The following is a 24,565-nucleotide window of genomic DNA, read 5'->3' as shown; positions in this document are numbered from 1 at the left end:
TTCATTACATACAATAATGTTAAATTCCCTTGATGTCATCATATTTTCCATTGGAACGCTGCTCTTTGCAATTTCATGTTTAGAGTTTTCTCTAAGTGGCTTGCAAAACCTATTTATAGTTTCATGCAGTTGCTTGCGATTTTGGATGCCTATTTAGGGTACTCGTTGGTTGTTTGTGATTTCCATTTTAAATGGTTTCTTTTGGTTGTTTTGACATCTGCCCTAGGTGCTTTATATATATGAGATGCTTTGAACAAACCCTACATGGATAGTGCAAATATTGTCCAAACAAAACAATAGTAGAAACTTTAAATAGAACTTAACTGATATATAGATTAATGATTGCTTTGATCTCGAGGGGCAGGGGGTTGTTAGGACCCCACCTTTTAATTGAAGGATTGGCAACACCTAGGTTAGCAAAATAATTGGCCACCAAATTGCACTCCCTATAGATATGGGAGACATAACTTTCATCAAAGGACTTAAGGATAGAAATAGAGTCCTTAACCAAACGTTCAATGGTCCAACTCGGTTATTGAATCTTCTTGAGACACTTGATGATATTCAAGGAATCACTCGCAATCCAAACCTTCTTAAAACCTTGAGACTGAGCTAGTTTCAAACCATTGTAAGATGCATTAGCTTCAGCGCAATAAATTATATTTATGTGTGATGCATTAGCTTCAGCACAATAAATTATATCTATGTGTGATGCATTGGACTTTTAGTTACCTGTCTTGGTACTTTTAGTGCCACTTTCTTTTGGCTCTTGGAAACCTAACCTAAGTTAGTAGATGCAAAAGAAAAATCATCTAAGAATTGAAATTTTGTAGTGACTTTGTCTCAACTTTCAATAGTTTGTGAGCGCCTGTTGTGACCATTTCACACATCGCCCCATTGCAAATGGGGACCCCCTTTTTTTTCGCTCGCTTTTCGCTTCGCTTTTAGGATTTTGTTAGTCAGTCAGTTGTCTGGATTTAGGGTTAAGCCTTAGGGTTTTAATTAACGTCTTTTCAAGCCAGAATCCAGTCAGTTTTGAGAGTTTTTGAGCTTCTTTCGTAGGATGCAAACTTTGAATGCAATGATTTCGCCAGATTGGTCTATTTTCAATTGGAATTTTGAGTGCAGAGCTTAAATTTGTCTAAGTGTTGATGATGAAATGTGAATTTTTGTCCAATTGACTAATTTTGACCAAATTTTGACTTTTTTGACTTTTGATCCCGGGCATTGAGAATGGTTTGTTTTCGCCTCGTGAATTGATTAAACTTGTAAAATCATGTTATTTTGCCCTGTAGGAGCAAAATCGCTCCTGTCCCTTAGTGAAGGACGGGAGCTCGTTTTCAAATATCTTACTATTCCTGCAGAGTCAAGATGAATTTCGAATTGTAAGTGATGGCGAAAGGCGAGATCTTTCCATTGAATATAAATTGAAGATTTTCATGAACACAGAAATGCCTCCAGGAGCAAAATCGCTCCTGTCCCTCAGTGAAGGACCGGAGCTACAAATCAAATTTTGCTTTGTCCTTGCAAGATTTTGACGACTTGAAAATTCGAAGAGGTCCAAGGGAAGATGTTTTATCAGATGAATATAATTTGAAGTGCAAATATGAAGGAAAATGACCCAGAATGCTAAAATCACTCCTGTCCCTCTGGAAGGGACCAGGGCGAAGTACATTATAGCTCCCGTCCCTCTCCAAGGGACCAGAGCGATATTCTTCATAGGACAAAATTCAGGCAAAGATCAAGACAAGTTTGTGTTTGATGGCAAGAAAGACGATGAAATGAACTCATTGAAGACAAATTGAAGATTTTGAAACATCAGCAAGGACCCAAAATGCCTAGTTCGCTCCTGTCCCTCAGGAAGGGACCAGAGCGATTTTTGTTATGCATGATTTTCTTGTCCAGTTTCAATCGATCCCAAGGCATGGATGAATGGAAGGGCGCATTACGAACCCGTTGAATATAACTTTGAAGGTGATAAAGTGAAATGAAGACCACAAGAGCTAGAATCGCTCCTGTCCCTCTCCAAGGGACCAGGGCGATATGATGGTAATATTGCTTCTTATTCAAGTTTAAAACCGTTCCTCCAAGATCAAGACCTTCCAAGATGAGGAACAAGGGGGCAAGGACGTTTCAAGGCATTTCAATCAAGCACAAGTTACCAAGGTCATCACATTGAAGGAATTTGCACTCTAAGACCCAGTTCGCTCCTGTCCCTCAGGAAGGGACCAGAGCGATATTTCCATAAAGGCATGAATTTCAAAAAACAAGCAAGTGTCAAGCTACCAAGAGAATCGAAGGGACGTCATTTCACGCATTGAAGATAATTGCAAGTTGAAGAAAACAAGAACAAGCTCACAATGTTGAACTTCGCTCCTGTCCCTCAGGAAGGGACCAGAGCGATATTGGGTATATTGATCAATTTATGCAAAAATGACGTTAAGACAAGGCTTCACAAGGTCATACAAGGTTCAAGGCGTCTTTTGAAGGTGATATATCAAAGTTTGGAACGTCCAAATGTTGTCAAACAAGCTAAAAAGCTCATATCGCTCCTGTCCTTTGGACAAGGACCAAAGCGATTTCATTAAAAACACTCATACTCCTTCAAAGTCAAGGCAAGGCGAGAATGGACAAGGTAAAAGACGCTATTTGGAAGGCAATGAACGAAGAACGAAGGTTAGATGTTTTCGAATTTAGGCCAGGACATGGAGATCGCTCCTGTCCCTCTCCAAGGGACCAGGGCGATATTTGCCAGAACACATGTTATCACATAAAGATCACGTTGAGATAAAGTCGCACATGGTTTTAAACATCATTTGGAAGGCGATGCAAAGGGAAATGGACGTTAAATATCATCGATTTGAGCTCAAAATGGAAGAAAGACAAGGATCGCTCCTGTCCCTCTCCAAGGGACAAGGGCGATGATCCTTTAAACATCAAAACGTCTTGTGAAAAGCAAGTGGGACGAGCATGGAATGAGCAAGCAAAGTTATTATTCACCATACGAGGAAAAGTTCATATCAAGATGGAGAATTTCAAGCAAAAACCTTAGGATCGCTCCTGTCCCTCTCCAAGGGACAAGGGCGATGATACATCCAAAGCCACTTATGCGCACGTGCAAGGCGATATAACTTGAAGGACCCGACAAAATGGGTGATTTGAACGTGGAAATGAAGAAGTTGAACGTGGAAGTTACAAGAAATCATGACAAAAATGGTGAATCGCTCCTGTCCCTCTCCAAGGGACCAGGGCGATGAGGTACGTCTACTCCATTTTCAAAATTTGGCGCTCAAATGAACATTTTAAATTTACCTTAAATGCTAAGATCGATGAGTTTTGAAAATCCTATTAAATTAGCATTTAAAAAATTGCGTTTGGCATTTATTAATTATTTTGCCTTGTTTAAAAATCGAAATTTATTAATTAAAAATCAAAGGCATTTAATAATTAATTAATTAATAAAAAAAATAAAAAAATAAAATAAAATCGAATGGAGCGCTTTGACATGGAGGTCGGCCTTTATCATCTAATTAAAATCGTTTAAAAATTGATTTATATCACCAAGTCGGCCTTAATGAATGGAAGAGGTGAGCGCTATAAAAGGAGAGTGAAAACTATCATTTTTACATCATTATTTTATCATTCAAGTGCGAGCCTTCATCCCAATCAAAGGTGGTGCGAAATTGTGTTTGAAGAAGTGCGAATATCATCCAAAGGTGGCGCTAATACTTCCAAGGTGGTGCGATATTTGAAGATCTATATTGAGCGAATTTGCCAAGATTTGAAGGTCACGTTAAAGGCGATATTTGAAGATCACGTCAAGGACAAAGATGGCGAAATTGATTTCTTGAGGAGATCACGTTGAAGATCATCTACACCTCAATTTTGCCTAGGCGAATTTTGTTCTTTTTGCATTCTAGAGTTAGCTCTCTATTGAGGTATGGCGATTTGATTTTATTGTTTTATTTATTCATCGTCATATTTTAAATTTTGAGTTATTTTGAATTTTGAATTCCTAGCTCAATCGTTTTATTTTAGGAAATGATAACTCAAAGACTTATCATGAAGTTTCCTAAAATTTATCCTCTAATCTTTGTTATTCATTGCAAAATCTAGTCTCTCATTATGAAATGTTGTGTAGGTATGGCAACCCCGAAGGCGGGAGCATCCACCAGTCGCTCAGCTCTCATGAAAGAAGATCAGAAGACCGGAGAAGTGGAGACCAAGATCGTGTCGAAGTGGAACAACATTGGAGATACCAACTTGGGGAACTTCAGCACGAAGAAGTTTCGAGAGGTCCCTTACATTGGCAAGCCATCACCTGTCGCCCGGAGAATAATCGAGAGTGGTATCATTAAGGCGGCCGGTTTTCCTCCAGCTGTTCAGTGCCACGAGTTGATGATCGAGTGTGCTCGTCACTATGATCCACAGTCCAGGACGATCGTGTCCAAAGAGGGAAACACTTTGGCGTACCTTTCAGAGGAAGCTATAAGTGAAGCTTTCCATCTTCCAGAGCACAGGGATATGATATACAAGAGCATAGAAGGAGCCAGATCAATGTACGAAGATGATCCAGATGCTTGTCTAAGCATTATCAATAAGAACTGGCTACTCAAAAGCCGTCCCCGTCTGAGCAAGGTCCCGAACACACCGCACAGGATTGATTTCCAGGAGGAGTACAGAGATTTAATTACCATGCTCAACCAAGTTACAGGAGCCCCTCATGCCTTCTATTTTGAGAAGTGGATGTTTTACTTCATCCAGGTGATTGTTCAAGGGAAAGGTACGATACATTGGGCTAGGATGATTAGCCATTGCTTGGACGTACAATTGAGGAGACTCAAGGCTACTAAGTCCTTCCACATGAGTTCATATGTCATCTATGCCTTGATCAGGAGTGTTGAATACGCAGGACTACCTCACAGAGGAGTGATTGGAAGAGGACCCGGCGAGGTCAGAGCTTGTGATTCCTACGCCTACTTGCATCATCCGCCAGGGAGCAACTATAAGTTGGTTAACGATACTTTCACGATGAACATCACCAGGACGTTGCAAGGTGGAATTCACAACAGATTATCTCAGGATGCCCAGGAATTCATAAAGAGGTACGGTGCTTGGTTCATTCAGTTTCCCAAGTTCACTTATATTAGAGTGCATGGATGTCCTTTACCTCCATACATGTTGCCGAGATATCCGACAGACAGAATTGTGTTACTTGAAGTAACAAGACAGTTGGCAGCATATGTGAAGGCATTCAGACACAGACATCAGAATGGAGTTCCAGTACCTATCATTTTGGGTAATTCAGTTGAGGTATGTCCTAATGCTTTAGCTATGGATGACGCAGAGAAGGAGTTAGCCTTGTATTCTTTTTCATCTTTTGCTTTGAGAGAAAGCTTTGATCCACATGGACATTTAGAGGAGACAGTCGGCAGGAAGTTTAGACATGAGTACCAAATTGAAGATTTTATGATGAATCTCTTAGATGATCTTGAAGTAAAACGAAAAATGCATTCTAGATTGCCTTTGGATTTCATCAGGAAATGCAAGATTTATAGAGTGGCCGACCAAGCTCAGGACAGTGGCAGACATATCCAGTCTTCCTATGATCGAGAAAGCAAAACAATGAGGTTAGATTGGAATGAGCCCGAGGTCGTGGATTTAGATACTTTGATGGCACCAGTCTTGTCTTGTACTCGCAGATGGGTTGACATACAACATCAGAAGTTGAGAGAACAAGGCATAACCATGACTTTCACTTTGGAAGAGAAACCTGCCGAAGGTGGAGCTAGTGTGAGTGAAGGCAATCCTAATCCTAGGAATTCAGGTGAAGGTAACCTTCGATGTGCCAGTGAGGGCAATCTCCATCCAAGAGGTTCGAAGAGGAAAGAGAGACCTGGAAAGAGAGAGTCTTCCAAGAAGAAACAAGAGGCTAACAGAGATCGATCATCCGGTACTTCTTCTAGACCTGAGAAGAGAACAATTCAAGTTGAAGAATCCATGGAGTCGATGGTACAGAACGATAGGCAGGAGGAAGGACAGGCACAACATGGTTCACCAGATGGATCTCTCCAAGACTATGAGTTAGATGAAGACAAAGAAGACAATGAAATAACATCTCCTTCCAGACAAGAAGAAATAGTGCATAAAGAGATTCAAGTTCAAGAAACCAGATCGATTATCCCAGATTGGTTGAAGGAAAGATTAACCAAGGTGATTGTAGTAGAGGACGAGGACAATGTGATTGATTTGGAGAGCCTTGTTGGACGCTCACATGAAGTAACAGAAAAGAAGAAGGCTACCAAGATGTCCAAGATGATTCGAGATGAGACTGGATCCAGAAAACTGCAGATAGCTACACCGGCAGCAGACAAATATGAAGGTGAGATCCTAGCAGAGGAATATGATATACAGACTTTTGAGTTAGGACCATCTACTGCAGAACAGACTTTAGATGATGCTACCGATTCATTTGAAGCATTGAAAGACAAGCTTAGAGAAGAAATAGAGAAGAATAGGAAGCTTGAGAGAGAGGTCGGTGCATGGAGGACATATTTCAGTCACATCAATGAACCTTTGGGACGTCAGGATCCAGTTAGATCACCAGTGCAAGCATTGCCGCTTCAATCAATCAATGAAGCAGAAAGATTCAGGAACATGGTCCAACGTACAAGTAATTGGATGGATAGATCTCATACAGTGGCTGTAGAGTTTGTAACAAGGATGATGAAGATTATTCATCAAGCTATCCAGGTTCTTGAGATGATCCACAATTTGATGATAACAGTAGCTGCATTTGCCCATACCAAGGACGTTATCATTCCTGTCTTGAAAGTTATTAGACACACATCAAGGAAGATTTTAGCGCAGGAGAAGATCTTGGATGGAGAACCTCACAGTTTGTTTCATTGGTCAACCTTACTCCATATGAAGAATGTTTTCTTCGAAGACATCAGTACTAGATGTGGCCAAGTTGAGGAGGTGATCAATCCGATCCAGGACAGAGTATTTGAGGTACTTCGTACCATTCTTGACAGAAGGATCGAGGTCGAGACAGATGTGGATATGCAGGAACTAGAGGATAGAATCAAGGTCATCTTTTGCAAAGACGCAAATGTTACAGATGAGCAGTATGATCAGATGTTTGCCACCATGCTCTTGATTGAAAGGACGAAGGAACTTGAACCTTCATGGGATGTAGCTCTTCTAGATGCATTCGATCAGGTCATCCACTTAGAAGAGAGTGTGAAGAATCTTCCCGAGATTCCAATTGCAGAAATCGAAGGAATCGTATCAAGATTCATTGCATATGCTAAGAAAGAGAATTGGAAAGGGAATAAGATTCTAGATGAAAGGTTGTTACAGATGACATGACATCTTATTTCTCATTGGTTTATGTCTCCTAGGTTTTTGTGCCAAAATTTAATATTTGGCTATGCATTTAATATTGTTCAGTAAAAAGGAGGCCATTTGTAACAAACCCTAATTAGGGTTTAGGTGTCATGATCTTGTCCGTTGATCTACTTTCAATCTGGACCTTTCATTGTAACTGGGGATGCTATTTATACCCCCATTTTTCATTTCATTTGATAATAGTTAATAGTGTAATAGTCAATAGTTGATGTAAGAGAGATTAGAGCTAGAAGCAATTTTATTTTAGCAAGATTGAGTTTGAAGAGAGGAATTCAAGCAATTGTTGTACATGATGATTTGGAAATCAATGAAATATTGAAGTTATGGTGTTTTGTTGCAAATTTCTTGAGTTATCTTCATGGTTGTTTGATTTACTTGAATTGTGCTCAATCAAAGTAGCTTGTTAGTTTGAAGGACATTGTGTGAGACTTGATCTTTGGTAGGATTCGTAATCCAAACCACTAGCTTCTTGCTGATTGTAGGAACGCCTTGCGTGGTCGACTGGAGAATACTTTGAATCCCTTAATCTTCAATCATTATTGCATCTTGGGTATGTACCTTCGTGGTAGTGTCCTTGATCTTTGATGCATTGAATATCATTTTATTACCTTAGAAGATCGCACTAATTTCAATTGAGTTGTTATCTTATGGCAAAATTGAAGTTGGTTGAATCTTGCCAAGTCTTGTCCATACTAAGTCATCCTTAGGGTTAGATTAGATTAGACCTCTTTCAAACCCTACTCTTTTTATTTTTTTGTTATTTTTTGAAAAGTTTCTTAAGTTTAGTAAAATCTTGAGCTTTCAGAATACGTAAGGCCCCTTGGAGGAAACAGCAAATCACATCATACCGCTGGAAGCTTGTCCACACGTAGAGACCCTACTAAAAGAACCTTGGAGTCTACCTAACTGATCCTTTATGCGTATCTTCAGCAGTTAGAGACTATTTTCTCAAGAGAGGATAAGATGCCTATTGGTATTTTATTCTGTGTATGATGGTGTACAAAATACACGTCAACAACGCCTTGTCAACTGGAGGAGATTGGAGTACATACTATTTTATCCACTCACTTAAGCACAACGGGGAAATGTTGGTGTATGTGCATGCCAACTTGCACCTCATCTCAAATAAGCAAGTTTATTAGAATGAGGGGTTGACAATGCATTGGGCGTTATGCTAGAGCATTCTGACTTGGAGGCTTCCATTGCACAAATTTTGTTAGTCTTTATTGACAATGAGGGACATGAGACTGTTACACAAGATGTGCACGGTGTAGCTAGGAAGAGTGGCATTGGTGTTGTTTGTGGGTCTATTAAATCAAATAATGATGTTTATGCTTCCAATGAAGAGTAATATTATGATTGATATTGAATTTTCATGTCTAGTTGCATATCTTGATGCAATTTGACCATTGTCTATTGCTCTATTTTGAACATATGCCATAAATATAAACCATTTTGATTTATCCTTTGACATTTGGCATTGAAATGTCAATTATTAGTTGAGTTTGTTGTTAGTTTTATATTTTTTGTTTGCAAATTATGGCTTTTTTTTTAATATTTTAAATGTTTTTTGTACAGCCGTACTGAACCTAGGTCAACCAAACCTGAAGTGATAGCTTAGTTATTAGCTTGTTGATTTTGTGTAGTATGAAGTAGTGAGGGCATGCCATATTTATTTGTATGATGCCATAAATATTTGAGTGCTAGTCTTACAAGCGCTTTTAATTGGTGGAAAGACTCCATTCTGTACCTGTAGTTTGAAAATTTCTTATGAATTTTTACTTATGTTTTGTTTATCAATAGTAGTAGCAAAGAAACAAATCATACTAGTGTCCACAATTGACCAAAGAAGGTCAAAGGAACCTGTCATGCCCCTGCCAATCTAAAAGTAGTCACACCCTTATTAAAAACCAAATCGCAGCATTTAAACTGAAACCTGGATGAATGAAACAAGAGACCAGCGATTCATTCAAGTAGGACAATTAAGTTCTAAGCTAAGGGTATCATTTTAGCAGTGATTCTTTAAGAAGTCAATTAAAGAACGGATTAAAGAATATCTAGGGCAGCATTTTCCTATAATAAAATATAATTAAGGTTCAAGCCAGCGGTTAAGAGGAAGAGTTGTGACTCTTTAAAAGGGTAGCAATTGCAAATAGGTGTATCCTTTCAAGACAAAAAGGTATGGCCCTTTCCATTATGGAGGGTACAAAAGGAAGGAAGCCTCATTTATAGAAGGCATTGAATGAGCAAAAGAGAGAAGAGAATAAGTGAGCTGATCTGGAATAATAGCAGAAGTAAATATTCAGTAGCGGCGATAGATTAAAGATAATTTATGTGAAATAAGTTAAATTATAGGTGTGCATATATGTTCATGCAATAAGTACTATCTGCAGCAATTATTGAATATCGTGAGTGATCTAAATGTTGCTCCTAATTATATATAATGAAGGATTTGTTTATTAACTTATTTTGAATTTAGAGAAACAGATTGCAAATAGGAAGGATGGCCAGCCTTCCAAGTTCACGAAACCCAAGTATGCTACCTTGAGATGAATGCTATGCTTGTGGGAGTGCCTGTGTTTGAGGTCCCATCAAGTATGCCACCTTGGGAGGGAATGAATGGTCAGTCTTCCATGCCCGTGGGCCAAGAGGTGCAATGGAAGACCGACCATTTATGCTCTTGAGCTTGAACAAGGAGGACGGCCAGCCTCCAAGGTGAACTGAGGGATGGAAGGGTGGCCCACCTTCCATGCTCTTGCAGTACAAAGGGTGACCAACCTTTAGATTGCGGTTATTGTGACAAAATCCTAGTAAGGTTATTATGGGAATCCACATTTGAATGGCTAATGCCTTAATTAGATCTAATATGAGAAGGTTATATGATTTTATGATGCATACCAATGATTAGAGAAAATAGATGTTATCTTGGTTTATGATTTAATGTCAATTTCCAAGTGGCTAATATTGTGTGCAGGACTTAAACCAGGATTTACCTTGTTAAAAAACATTTGAATTGGTAAATTTGTAGTCTTAACCATATTACATTTCTTATTTTTAGTTGGAAATGTGGTTTTAGGGCAAAATATAAGAATATCCCCAAAGGGGACATTATAGAACTGAAAAATATATCAAAAAATACAACAAAAGATAAGGTTTAGAAGCAACTCTTATAAAAAAGCAAGCAACATGATAGGAAATTGCAAGGTAATCAACCAAGGAGTTTAAGCCCCAAAGTATCATAAACTATAAGAACACATGGTAATAGCTTGAAGAATTAAGTTCCAATAAGATGCGACAGCATGTTATATTAGCTATTGATAAGAAAAGAAGGATTGGCTTGGATATGAGAGAAGGAAATTTGTCATTAAAAAAAGTTTGTGCAAATACCAACTATTGTTTAGTCGCCTATACAATGTATCATAATTTCTTTTGTTGAGTGGCTTGGGTTGGGAGAGGGTGGTTTTATGGTGTCTCTATGTGGATTGTAGAATATGGTTGTTCCCTTTTATATGTCGAAGATGTAACCTACATACTAGTTGGAAAGAATAAAATCTAAGGGCAGATAGAGAAAGGCCATAATTATTCAGCTATTGAGTCTTATTTCTACCCTTAGGAGACCCTCAAGCAAGAACAAAAGGCAGCAGAATGGTTCCTTCGAGAATGACACTTTTTTGAGGCAAAAAATTTCCGAGTTTTGACAATTGTTGACTGTTGCAGACTTGTTAGATCTAGAAGTTGAAATAGATTCTTTTGTAACTTGTACAATGGAAATTCTGATATGGCCACCCTAGCCTCCCTAAATGGCACTGGCTAGTATCTCTTGACAATGAAGATGGTGTCTCTTTGGGGATTGTAGCATATGGTTGTTCCCTTTTATATGTTGAAGATGTAGCCTACATGCCAGCTGGGAAGAAGGAAATGTAAGGGCAGATAGAGAAGGGCCATAATTATTCAGTTATTGAGTCTTATTTCTACCCTTAGGTAGGAGACCCTCAAGAACAAAAGACAGCAAAATGGTTCCTTTGAGAAGTACACTTTTTTGAGGCGTAACTCAAGCCACTCCCTTTGGAATGTTGACAATTGTTGACTGTTGCAGACTTGTTAGATCTAGAAGTTGAAATGGATTCTTTCCTAGTTTGTACAATGGAAATTATGATGTGGCCACCCTAACCTCCCTAAATGGCACTGGCTAATTACTCTTGACAATGAAGTTGGCTTTCCCATTTTCATTATGTCTGGAATTGGCATGTATCCATTGTTTTTGAATAATATACCCATTTTTTTGAAGTAAAGGAGGTGGGGTCATTACATATTGTTATTTATTATAAAAAGTCTAAAGCATATTTCAAATACGTTTACTAATGGAGCTTGTCTTAGATAGAAAATGATAATGTAGTAAAAAGTAGCTCATCTACATATTATTACATGATTGGTGAAACTATCAGGAATGGAAAGTCCCTTAAAGAAAATATACACATGCTATACTGCAAATATGTAACATAGATCTTAGTGGGCACCAATATTAAGTTATTAACTATCAGGGAATTGTGAGTTACGCTTGAATTCTTGTAAGGCTGATGTGTTCTGTAATCATTGAAAAGTGAATTTCCAGAATGAATCAATGAATGCTTTTAATAACGTCCACGAGGCCAAACAGCCTATGTGACCCATGCGTAGCCAGCAAAGAAGAGTATGGAAAAACCAAAGAGCAATCTGCTAAACCTCCTTTTCCTTTTCCTTTGGCATCTTGGATCTTAAACTGTGTAACTTGATCAAGAAATCTGTGACCCTTGTTATCTTTTCTTCTTCAAATAAACTGCTCAAGGTGTTTACATTTAGCGTGTCAATGTAGTGGATCTGAATACCATTGTAAGTTGGGCATTCCATGATATAGTGCCATTCTGTCTCCAAAACCCCTTGGTTGCAATATCTACATTTTCCATCTGCCCACTCCTTTTAAAGTATCATCCATCTTCCGGTTTCACACCTAAGTTGATGTGAACTAGTTTTGATTTGAGCAATTAACATTTTTGCTTTCCATTTTATATCCATTCCTATGTAATTTTTTTGTGTATGGTCATGCGTGGGATTGAAATGTTTGATATAATATTCCTTTTTTCTCCCAAGTTGTCTTGTCCACATGTTTTCTCTAAACTTTCCTTGCACATACTTTTTTATTTCCTTTTTGTTATTTGGGTAGTCACTTATGCTAATACTCCATTTATTCAACCATTTAATGTTTTGCTTCATCCATGTTTTCTTTCTTCTTTCTAGCTTCTCTTCCGCTGCTATTTTGGCCAACGATATGTCTCCATGTTTTCTATTCTTTTTAGATAACTTAGTAACTGGACCATAGCTGCAGCCTCAATAGGAAAAGCCCCCGCTTTTGCTAGAATAGTCTCGTATGGAACGCATGATTTAATCTTGAGGCTATTTGTGATTAAGTGTTTTTGCAATCTCTCTATCTGCCTCCATTTACTTTCTAAAGTGTTGCTGCCCCATACCTCACAGCCATATAAGATCATTGGAACCACAAGAAAGCCAAAAAGAGTCTTTTTAGTTTTCCAGTCCCATAGCTCAGCCCTTCTACATCTATTTTGCAATGAGTATAAGACTTTCCATCCGGCTGAGTTTATTGTGGAAATCAAGGCCAAGGTATTTATATTCATTGACCATTTGTAATGGGCTGCCCTCAAAAACAATTTCCCTATGAACCTTCTTCCTCTTCAAGGTAAAGATCACGATCTTAGTTTTGCTATTGTTTACTTGCATCCCTGCCTCATGACAAAAAAGTTCTAAGGCCTTCAAGTGTTTCTTCAAATCTGATGCTGATTTTGCCCTTAAGATAAGATCATTAGCATATAAGAGCAATTTTATTACATAATTGGTCAAACGAACTCCCCCTCCGCCAAACTTATCTATCCAATCCTCTAGTTTGTCAATGTATAACCCAAATAAGGTAGAAGAAAGCGGGCAGCCTTGCTTGACCCCAATGTCACTTCCAAAGCATTCTGATAATCCCTGTTTGGTTTGGAGTTTGGCCCAAACTTGGTCATACAACCTATTTACAACAGCTCTATAATGTTCTGGAATTTCTAGTTCTTCCATTCTACTCCATAGTTTACTTCTAGGTACCGTGCTGAAAGCTTTCTTGAAATCAACAAGGCAGCAAAAGACCTCACCTCCTTGTTTGTCCCAAACCTTTTCAATCAAGTGTCTGAGGGTAATGCAATGGTCGATGGTGGAATGTTTTGGCCTAAATCTTGCCTACCCTTTCACCCTCTTTCCCTCTTTTTCAGCCCAAGTACTGATTCGTCTTTCTATCATGCTCCCAAAGAGTTTACCAAAAAGAGGATTGATCATTATAGTGCGATAATGTAAGGGATTGTTGATGTCACCACTCTTATGCAAGGGGATGACAACACTTGTTGTCCAATTTGTTGGAAATCCATTTTGAATGACTCCATTGAATATTCTTTTAATGTGCGGTGTGAGAATTTCCATGCCCCATTTTAAATATTTTGCTTGGCTTTACCTAAACTAAAGGTGCATGGTACCTTGACGTACTATATGTTGATTTTTCATAATTTTGCCATATCAAACTGTTGACATTCTTGTATGGAGTCCTCTAAAATTGCTGTGATATGAGAGTTCATACCTATTGTGACCTTTTTCCACACATCGCCCCATTGCTACTGGGGACCCTCTGATTTTTCCTGCTTTCTAGGGTTTTGTTAGCATCCTGTGACCTTTTGCTGCAGTTTCACCAAGCCTTGTCCAGTTCAGAGCATTTCAGGCCCTCACGATTGAAAGTTAATTTTTGCAAGTTATGTGATTCCGAAGTGTGAACACCACCAGAGTGCTTAGAGAGGCCAAAGGACGAAGATCGCAATTGATTTGGACGAATTTGGACAACTTTCTATTTTTAGAAAGTTTGCTTTTTTTTTTGCTTTTTCCTATTTTTTAGGAAGTTTCGTTTTTTGCCTTTTTAGCCCAATCCCCGGTATGGCTATTTTTAGAAAATTTTCCCTATTTTTTAGGGATGTCTGCTTTTTGCTTTTTCGGGATGCAAACCTAGGGTTTACACTTGCACCCTGACCTGCTTCGACCGGAACTCGAAAATTCCAAGTTTTGACCTAAAAAAGCTAAATCCCTAGATTTTAGGCTTTTTTGCTTTTTCGGGATGCAAACCTAGGGTTTACACTTGCACCACTGACCTACTTCGACCGGAACTCGAAAATTCCAAGTTTTGACCTAAAAAAGCTAAATCCCTAGATTTTAGGCTTTTTTGCTTTTTCGGGATGCAAATCTAGGGTTTGCACTTGCACCACTGACCTGCTTCGACCGGAACTCAAAAATTCCAAGTTTCGACCTAAAAAGCTAAATCCCTAGATTTTAGGCTTTTTGCTGCTTCAGATGATCCACCTAGGCATGGATTTCAAATTTCAAGTTAATCTGATTAAATTAGACTAAACTGTGAAATTTTGAAATTTCTTTGAAAATTATTCTAAGTCTGGCTAACAAGGGTTTTGAAGTATTTTTGCAGGTTCAAACCCCACCACGATGCAAAAGGGGTCATGTGGGTGCCAAGTCTAAAGTCCGCCATGCCTTAGAAGGCTGTGTGGGTGCTCACCCTGAAGTCCGCCATGTCTTGGGAGGTCACATGGGTGCTCACCTTGAAGTCCGCCATGCCTTTGGGGGTCACATGGGTGCCAAGCCAGAAGTCCGCCATGTGTTGAAGAGGCCATGATGGCCAGCACCACCAAAGTCCGCCCAAGCAAGAGGAGGGAAGTCTAAAGTCCGCCCAAGGCCTAAAGGGGTCATGTGGAAGCTAAGGCCAAAGTCCGCCATGCCTTAGGAGAGTCATGAAGAGGGACCTTCAAAGTCCGCCCCAATGCCTTAGACAAATTTTCACCTTGATGGAGGCCATGAAGGAGCACACCTCAAAGTCCGCCCAAGGGCTAAAGGGGTCATGTGGGTGCCAAGTCTAAAGTCCGCCCAAGGGCTAGAGAGGTCATGTGGGTGCCAAGTCTAAAGTCCGCCAAGGTTGGAGACCATACTGGAGATGTGTTCAAAGTCCGCCCAAGATCTTCACAAGGGGAGAGGCCACCAAAGTCCACCCAAAGTAAGAAAGCCATGGAGGAGTCAACACCAAAGTTAGCCAAGGTGAAGGAGGCCATGTGGGAGCAAGGGTCAAAGTCCGCCCCAATGCCTTAGCCAAATTTTCGCTTTAAAAGAGACCATGGTGGAGCTAACACTAAAGTCCGCCCCACCTTGATGGAGGTCATGTGGGTGCCAAGTCTAAAGTCCGCCCAAGGGCTAGAGAGGTCATGTGGGTGCCAAGTCTAAAGTCCACCAACGTTGGAGACCATACTGGAGATGTGTTCAAAGTCCGCCCAAGATCTTCACAAGGGGAGAGGCCACCAAAGTCTGCCCAAAGTAAGAAAGCCATGGAGGAGCCAAGTCTAAAGTCTGCCAAGGTTGGAGACCATACTGGAGAGGCCACCAAAGTCCGCCCAAGATCTTCACAAGGGGAGAGGCCACCAAAGTTCGCCCAAAGTAAGAAAGCCATGGAGGAGCCAAGTCTAAAGTCCGCCCAAGGTAGGAGAGAGGTCATGGAGGAGTCAACACCAAAGTCCGCCAAGGTGAAGGAGGCCATGTGGGAGCAAGGTTCAAAGTCCGCCCCGATGCCTTAGCCAAATTTTCACTTTAAAAGAGACCATGGTGGAGCTAACACTAAAGTCTGCCCCACCTTGATGGAGGTCATGTGGGAGCAAGGGTCAAAGTCCGCCCCAATGCCTTAGCCAAATTTTCACTTTAATGGAGGCCATGAAGGAGCTCTAGCCAAAGTCCGCCATACCTTGGAGAGGTTGGCAAAGTGCGCCAAAACTTGAAAATGGAAATTCAAAATTCAAAAGAAATTCCACCTACACATTGAAAAGTCAAACAGTCAGCATGATGTCATAAAACTTATTCAAAATTTCGAATTCGAAGACCAAAATAGAAAGTTTTCTGGAAGAGAATGTTGAAAGATTAACAAAGATTTCAAACTTGAAAGTCAAAATGGAAAGTTTCTAAAAAGGGAAATTCATGGATTGTCAGATATTTTCCAACCTCAACCAAAATAGAAAGTTTCCAGAGAAGAATATTGGAGGATTAATTAATATTTCGAACTTATAAACCAAAATGGAAACTTTTGGAAGATATTTTCAAAATTGGAAACATGACAAAAAACTTTCTAAAAAGACTGGAGATGAAATTAGAAGTATATTTTAAAGGTTTCTACTTGAGAATTTAACCTTACCTACAAATACTTCATTATTACATCAACAACTTTGAAATTACTAAGGAAAGCTTGATAAAAGTTCAGTTCGAAGATCATCTGGACAAGGATTTTGACATTTTTGGAAGCTGGATAATTGCTTTAGACCAGATTTTTTGCAGATTTTTGGAAGATAATCAAGGCGTGAGAAGATTATTTAACCTTTGCTGAATTTTCCTGAATATTTTCGAGAAGATTTCTAGCCCTGTTTCTGCACATTTGAAGGTGAAATCAGATTCATAATGCAGATTCATGGATTTTTCTGAATATTTTCAAGAACTTAAGAAATATTTTTTCAAATTTTTTTTGAAAACAAAAATATTTTTTTGGTTAAGTATGAAATTTTTTGAAAGTTTTAGCGTTTGATGGTAACTTCAACCGGCCTTAAGACTGAGGGTTTTAAGGTGAAAATTCGATTTTTATGGCTAAGTATGAGTATAAAAAAAAAAAAAATGGAAAATTTTCCAACACTTAGCCATTTCACATCCCCGTTATTTTCAAAACTTTGCAAATCATTTTCTAACTTTAAAATTTCCATTGTTTGCCTGCAGGCCTTATACATTATGAAATTCTAGGTAGACAAAGATGCTCCTCCAGAGTCGAGGATGACTTCAAAGTGGAAGAACATCAGCGACACCAACCTCAGACACATCAATCTGAGGGAGTTTAAGAAGCGAATGTTTGGTCTAGACAACCTTGTGCCTACCACCATTGCGTGAAAAATGATGAAGAGTGGTATCGTGCATGCTGCTGGCTTCCTCCCCACCATGCAGTGCAATGAACTAGTAGTTGAATGTGCCAAACACTACAACCCCATCAGTAAGGATATCGTTGCACCTGATGGAAGAGTGTTGGCGAATGTCAACGATGAGGCCATCAGAGAGGCCTTCAGGATCCCTGAGTACCACAATGCAGTATATATGACAAAGGACGAAGCTGACAGTTTGTACCACGACCACCTGGAGGAATATGATGCCATGGTTAACCATTCCTGGCTAGACAAGCCGAGGAAGGGTGCCTCCAAACTCCAGAGGAAGAGCCTAGTGCGAGCATACTTCAAGGAGGACATTGGGGACATGATTGTCCTGCTCAATAGAATAATAGGAAATCCTCAGGGAGCTCCATTTGAACCCTGGATGTATTATTTCATTAATGAAATAATCAACGGAGTAAAAATGATAGACTGGGCCCGTATGATCAGCGACAACCTAGACAGCCAGCTAAGGAATCTGGAGGCGAATAGGACTTTCTTCATGAGTTCTTACTTGTTCTATTCTTTAGCCAGGACCTATAGGTGCAAAGGTCTCACTTGCAGAGGAGAAGTTGGGAACAAGGAGAACCAATTTCCAGTATATGATTGCTATCCCCAGCTCCACATGGAGGAGAAGTTCCATTTCAAAAGGGTGAATGATACCTTCTTGATGCACATTACCCGGACCCTTCAAGGTGGCCTGCACCAGAGGCTCTCTCAAGAGTCTATGGACTTCATCAGTCGGTTCAGGTGTTGGTACATCCAATATCCAAAGTTCACTTACCTCCGAATTCAGGGATTCTCTGGGCCTCCATACAAGCTTCCAGCTTACCCTACCAACCGAGTGGTGTTGCTCGAGGTTGTGAGACAATTGGAGGAGTATATAGTGATTCAAAGGGATAAGCAGAAGAAGGCAGGGACGTCCTCACTTACAATTGGTAATGGGCTAAAAACATGTCCATCATCACAGGCTGCAGCCACCGCTGAGAAAGAACTGGCCTGGTATCCCTTCTATCAATACAAGGCAAGAAAAGATTTCGATCCATTCCATAGGATAAGGAAGATCGAAGGGACAACGTTTGAGCATAGACTGGATTTAGAAGACTACTGGGCCAATGCAGCGGATAGTTTCGAGATCCAGAAGAGGTTCTAGTCAAGAATTCCTTTGAGTATGGTGAGAGCAACGGAAGTATTCAAAGTTGCCGATCAGGTAGAAGAAAGCCTAGAACTTCAGCAGCCAGGTTTTGAGAAGATGAAGAATGAACCCTTAGTCTTGATAGATTGGACAGAGGGAGAAAAATCAGATCTAGCAGATCTCATGAGGTCGGTGGTTGAGTACTCAAGGTGGTGGGCATCTAAAAAGACAAAAAAGTTGAAGGCCAAAGGTGTGGTTTTAACTTATGAATTAATGGGAGTAGATGATACTTTGCCCGTCCATCCTTGTACCTCCGTCGGTGATGCTTGGAATCCAGAAAGTGTTGGGTCTCGAAAGAGGAAGGAGTTGGGTGGAAGCTCCACAAAGGTCACAGGGAAAAGGGCTGTAGGTGAGAGAAGAGAATCCAGCGAAAGTCACTCCATCCTAAGTGCTGCTTCCATTGCGCCTGATCAAAGTACAATTGGGGAGCAAGAGATGAACATCTATGTGATTGATGATGAAGTAAGAGTGCTTTCCCAGCCAGTTGAGGAAGTGGTGGAGAAGGTCTTCCGAACTCCAGATAGGGGGCAAATTGAAGCCCCTACAACCTTCTTGGATGGCATACCGGCGAACCCAAGAGAGGCAGATGATGAGTTTGATCGGAACACTGTAGAACAATCAACCATTCCGGATTGGCTGAGAGCAAGGATAAAGGCCAAGGTTCCCAAGGAGGCCCACTCAACCGAGGAGGTCACCACAGCATTCCTGGAGAAGGTGAATGAACCCACTATAGCTAAACCGCCCAAACTAGCCAGGAAGTTTTCCCTGATTCAGAGAGACACTGCTGGATTCAGGACAGTCCAGATAGCAGTGCCCAAAGAAGGGAAGACTAGGGACAATGTCACCGCAGATGATTACAAGATTACCACCATAGAGATGGGTAAGCCTGCCCAGGACCAGGAGATCCAATATTTTGATGACTCCTACAACGTTCTAAAGACGAGGCTGGCTCATGAAAAGGAAAAGAGGAAGAAAGTGGAAGAAGAGAACCAATAATGGAAGAAGTATGTTCTCCATCTTACCAACCTGCTCAACCATGAGGTCCCGGCTACTCCACCACAGCCTCTTCAGCAGGGATCAATGAAGGACTATGATGATATGAAGGGATCATACACTCAAGAAAAGGAATGGATTTCAGACGCTTTGATACGTGCTGACACCCTGGCATAAAACTTAGTATCGGCACATGAGGCAACTTCTTTGTTGATTGATCATATCCAGGATCTAGCATCCAATTGGGAAGAAGTGGATGAAATCCAGAATGAAATACTCCCTCACCTGAAGGTTATTCGAGGCATGTCAAAGAGGAGCTTAGTGGATGCAGGCATCATACAGACAGGAGACAGGTACGACTTCGACACGTGGTACTATGCTCTGGTCACTCGGATTGAGGTTCTAAAGAAATCCGAGACCAAGTGTTTTGAGATAGAGGCAAGGGTTAGAGAGATCCTGGGCAAGGTATTCCGTGTGGCGTCAGAGATCTGGAAGAAGGAAAGCCTAAGGGAGAAGCATTTACAAGCAGAGAACCTGAGAGCCAGGATTCAGGCAAGCTTCTTCCGAGATTCAGGGATGATTAACAAAGGCGATCTTTCGAAGATTGCAAACTTCCTCTCCATCGATGACAACTTCCTCACCCAAGCAGTGGAGTGGGAAGGCATCCTTGCCACATGCATCGATGATGTGGACCTCATCGACTTCCAGATTTGCGGTTTGCCAAGTGTCACCATGGAGGAGGTCAAGCTCATTGTGTCCATATACGTTGAATCTCTGAAAGAGGAAAGTGGCCACTCACCTCAGTAAAATTAGCATCTACGCCACTTGTCACTCTTTCATTTGCTTGAACTGATAGTATTTCGGGAAACCCTAATTAGGGTTTAGGACTTTCAATCTTGGCCCTTGATCACTGTTTGATCTCGGCCATTCATTTATTTTTGAGAAACTATATAAGGTTGCCTCCTCTCATTTGACAAGGGTGAGGTTTTTGATGTATTGTTGCTTAAGGTCATTTCCAGATAATATATTGCATGTGCGCTGCTTTGTAATCTCTATTATTTGAATGATTTGCATGGTTTCAATTGCCTCAACACTTAGTTAGAATTAATTTAGATTTGCTTTCATTGTTGTTAATTTGAATGAAGGATTTGATAAGTGTCAATTGATGGTGTATCTCCGCTCATACTTTTGGTAAATGGATGATTTCCATTCTACCGTGCAAAGTTAGTCTGAGCCTATCCCCTGTGCATCCCAACATCTCGATCATAAGCACAACCCATTGAAGATTGCACCGGCCTTGTGTAGTTGTCCCTACTGTGGCGAAGCAAGGTTTGGTTTCCCGAGAGCACCCAATTGACACCGTCTTCAGAATTCGTAGGATTAGATTAGCCTTCCTAAACCCTATCTCTTTTTCCTTTTCTTTTGAAAGTCTAAATCCCAGAAAATTCCCCAAAAAAGAAGAGCCTAAAATTGTTAAATCCATCTAAGTCCAGCAGTTCAAGATACTTGTCAAACGTAAGTCCCCCTTGAAATTTCAGCATACACTACCCAAGAAGCTATTCCACTAAAGTCGCTTGTTCGCACATATAGACCTTGGAATCAGTAGTGATTTTTCAGGAGAGGATAGAATACCTTCGGGTATCCTATCCTAATGTTTGGCAGATGATAAAACAGACACCAACAATACCAATCACTGGTTTAATGAGACTTTCTAATTGATATTTTGTTTTTCAAATTTTCAACTAACTTTTCAGGAAAATGGCAAATATTTATTTTGTAAAGTTTTGACGTTTTTGCAGCAGTGTTATGCTCAAGATTGTTCAATAATTCAGATTTACATAAATGGGTTAATCATTTGAATTTGTGGTTTTAGATTACCTGCCTTCATATTATTGTTTATGCAATTCCTGCTGAAAGATTGTATCACTTTTTAGATCAGAAGAGAACTTTTGCATGGCAAGATGCCACTTGTGTGTTGATTTAGTAGTTTTGAAAATTAATTTAGAGCAGTACTAATTTGATCTTTCTGCAGAAAATTAATCAGCTACCATGGTATATCACAAGGGAAAAGATGTTGGTTTACGTAATAAAAAATGCACAAACAGGTTTTGGACCACGAGTCTCACCTTTAATAAAAAATGCACACACCCTTCAAGGTAGAGTTTACTTTCTTTTAGTTTGCTTTATCCTAAGGGTTGACTATATATAACCTGCATCCTGACAAACATATGGATATGTAGTTTATATTGAAGCATTGAAAAAGGTTCAAAAGAATTTGATATCTCTTGCAGGGTCATTCTCAAAACGTTTTGGCCCAACTAAATACCAAAATGTTCAGAATTCCTTTTTGGCAGTTTGGAGTGAAAATTTTCCTGTCATGTGGACCAAGATCTCCTTAGTAAGCTTTAGCAATTCATCAGCAAATAGAACAGATTTCTCTCTGACAAGAACAGGCAGCCAGGAGTTTCTGAGTGCTTCCATAAGACCTGAGGAGTGTACAGAAGCAATTCTTGATGCACAAATTGAAGAGGGGATGCTTCATGGTGAAAATGTCAACACAGACGATTCCACTGATCTTGATTTGTCTGATTCAATGCCTGAATTTGACAGAGTTGAAGTTAAGATGCTTCCAACCGTAGTTCTCATTGGAAGGCCAAATGTAGGAAAATCAGCTTTATTTAACAGGTACATTTGAAGAATGAGGAATACATTTTGAAAGTAGAAAAACATTTTCTGTAAATTTTGAAGGTAAATTTATCCTCTGTATTTTATTACAAAATGTGAGATGCCTAAAAATATTACGTCTGTTTGCAATTCATTATAGTTAATACAGTTGAATGTTAGCTGATTCTGGATATGTGCTGTCCATCTAAACTCTGCAACAGGCTAATAAAGAGAAGAGAAGCCCTTGTCTACAATACACCTGATGGTCATGTAACACGTGATTTTCGTGAAGGAGTTGCAAAATTGGGGGACTTAAGATTCAGTGTATTGGACTCGGCAGGTCTAGAGATGGCAGCAACTTCAGGAAGTGTTCTTGCAAGAACTTCAATATTGACAGCAAATGTACTTGGAAGGTCTCACATGGCTATATTTCTAATTGATGGCAGGTCCTTTTATCCACACCTACCCTAGAAAGAAGGGACCATTGAAGTTCTTTTTCAGCATAATTACAATTCTGAATGAATTTGTGTTCTCTTCAATCCATCGTATTATAGCTTTCTCTTTTGATAAATCAATTTTATTATCTTCTTAATTGAGCTGCTAGAAATTTGATGATTTGGTGTTCACAGACATGGAGTCCATCCGCTAGACATGGAGGTTGCAAAATGGCTAAGGAAACATGCATCAAATCTACATGTTATTTTAGCAATGAATAAAGCTGAAGCAATTTATGATGATACCAGTGGTGTTCTGATGGCATCTATGGGAGAAGCTCATAGTTTAGGTTTTGGGAATCCTATTCCAATATCTGCTGAAACTGGAGAGGGCATGGCTGAACTTTATGAGTCTCTTCGTCCTCAATTGGAGGATACAATGACACACATCAGAGGTAAACCTATCATTATTGTGAGTTATCATCTAGATCATCAGCTTAGAGCCTCTTTGCCTTACATATTCATGGTTATGGTTTGGAGTGCTTGTTTCTTGATTTCGTTGAGGGTTTTGTTTGTTTCTACTGTTTGCGTGCATATATGATTTTTTTTTTCTTTCAATTCTAATTGCTAAGGAGAGCTTTTGGGAGGATCTTCGGTTCAGTCGATAACTAGTTGTTCCCAAATGTGAGGTTAGCTCATTCATTCTGTTAGTAATTGTCATCTAATTGTTAACTCAAATAGTCTGGTGACAATATTCTTGGTTCAGATAGTAATCTTTTACTTTATGTATTTGCAGAAGTGTTTTTCATTGAGCAAAAGTTTCAATTATATTGTCTTGGGGTAGAATTTATCATTCTTTTTAAATTTTTTACTCCAATTCTAGATTTATTCTTTGCTTTTCTTTTATTGCTATTTTACTAAGGGCTATGCATCTTTTAGATGTAGAACAAACATTAGAATTAGATTTTTTTATTATTTCATCTAATTTAAAAGAATGTCTTGTACACCTCAAGCATTCTTGACATGATGTCTTTTTTCCATTGAAAACTTGGAGAGATGAATTGTTTTGTGCCTTTTGGGCAATGGTGGGGAAGATAAAGGATGCTATTGTCTTATCTGTTCATTGGCAATGGTTCTTAGGTTTCATATTAAATTGTGTCATCGCTTTTGTTGATATATACAGAAATTACATTTCCTTTCTGTGTTATTGTCATTTGTGTTGATGATTTTTCCAACTTGGTTGGTTATCCTGGGACACTTCTATTCTAGGCAGTAACTTTCCTGGTTGAATTTGTTACCCTTTTGTAGGAAAGTTTGGGGGTGAGAAAGTTACCATATCATAATGGCTTGGCTAAGGCTATGACTTTTTGGTGCCCATTTTCTAATTCTATGCACTTTGGAGCATTGATGTTGAGCTACTGTTAAAAAATGAACCATTGGTTTTAAGTTGCTGAATGGTTTGATTGAATGTTTGAATGGCTGATATTATTTTGTTCTTTTCAGACAATTTAAATTAAATGAATAAATAAATCTAGTTAAATGAATTGATCTAATTACATGAATTTGTTTTGGATTTTTATATGAAATTTGAATAAATGCATTAAGCTAACAATTTAACGAACACATGTTTTCTTGATAATTAGGAGATATTTTCTGCCACAAGTCGAATTATGATATTGCTATCAGGATTCAAGTGTGTAGTTTTCAAGTCAAACTCATTGATCCATCTTTCATGAGTAGTGGTTCACAAGAACCCATCTCTCATGAGAATGAATGATACGCTTAGCCTCATT

General features: G+C 39.5%; 1 protein-coding gene across 4 annotated transcripts in view; it reads left to right on the top strand.

Annotated features, from left to right (window-relative positions):
* Positions 1-24,565, top strand: part of LOC131054353 (uncharacterized) — a 103,908-nt gene that overhangs the window by 5,458 nt on the left and 73,885 nt on the right. For 3 of the 4 annotated variants that reach the window (XM_057988849.2, XM_057988848.2, XM_057988847.2), the window contains exons 3-6: positions 21,707-21,830; positions 21,966-22,359; positions 22,560-22,784; positions 22,968-23,227. In XM_057988849.2, coding sequence (XP_057844832.2) covers positions 21,707-21,830; positions 21,966-22,359; positions 22,560-22,784; positions 22,968-23,227 — 1,003 coding nt within the window. The remainder of the gene's footprint in view (positions 1-21,706; positions 21,831-21,965; positions 22,360-22,559; positions 22,785-22,967; positions 23,228-24,565) is intronic. The other variant, XM_057988850.2, reaches the window with a different exon arrangement.

The sequence above is a fragment of the Cryptomeria japonica genome, chromosome 3, assembly GCF_030272615.1.
Source record: "Cryptomeria japonica chromosome 3, Sugi_1.0, whole genome shotgun sequence".
Classification (NCBI taxonomy): domain Eukaryota; kingdom Viridiplantae; phylum Streptophyta; class Pinopsida; order Cupressales; family Cupressaceae; genus Cryptomeria; species Cryptomeria japonica.
Note: the sequence above shows the minus strand (reverse complement) of the source record. Positions and strands in the feature narration are given on the sequence as shown.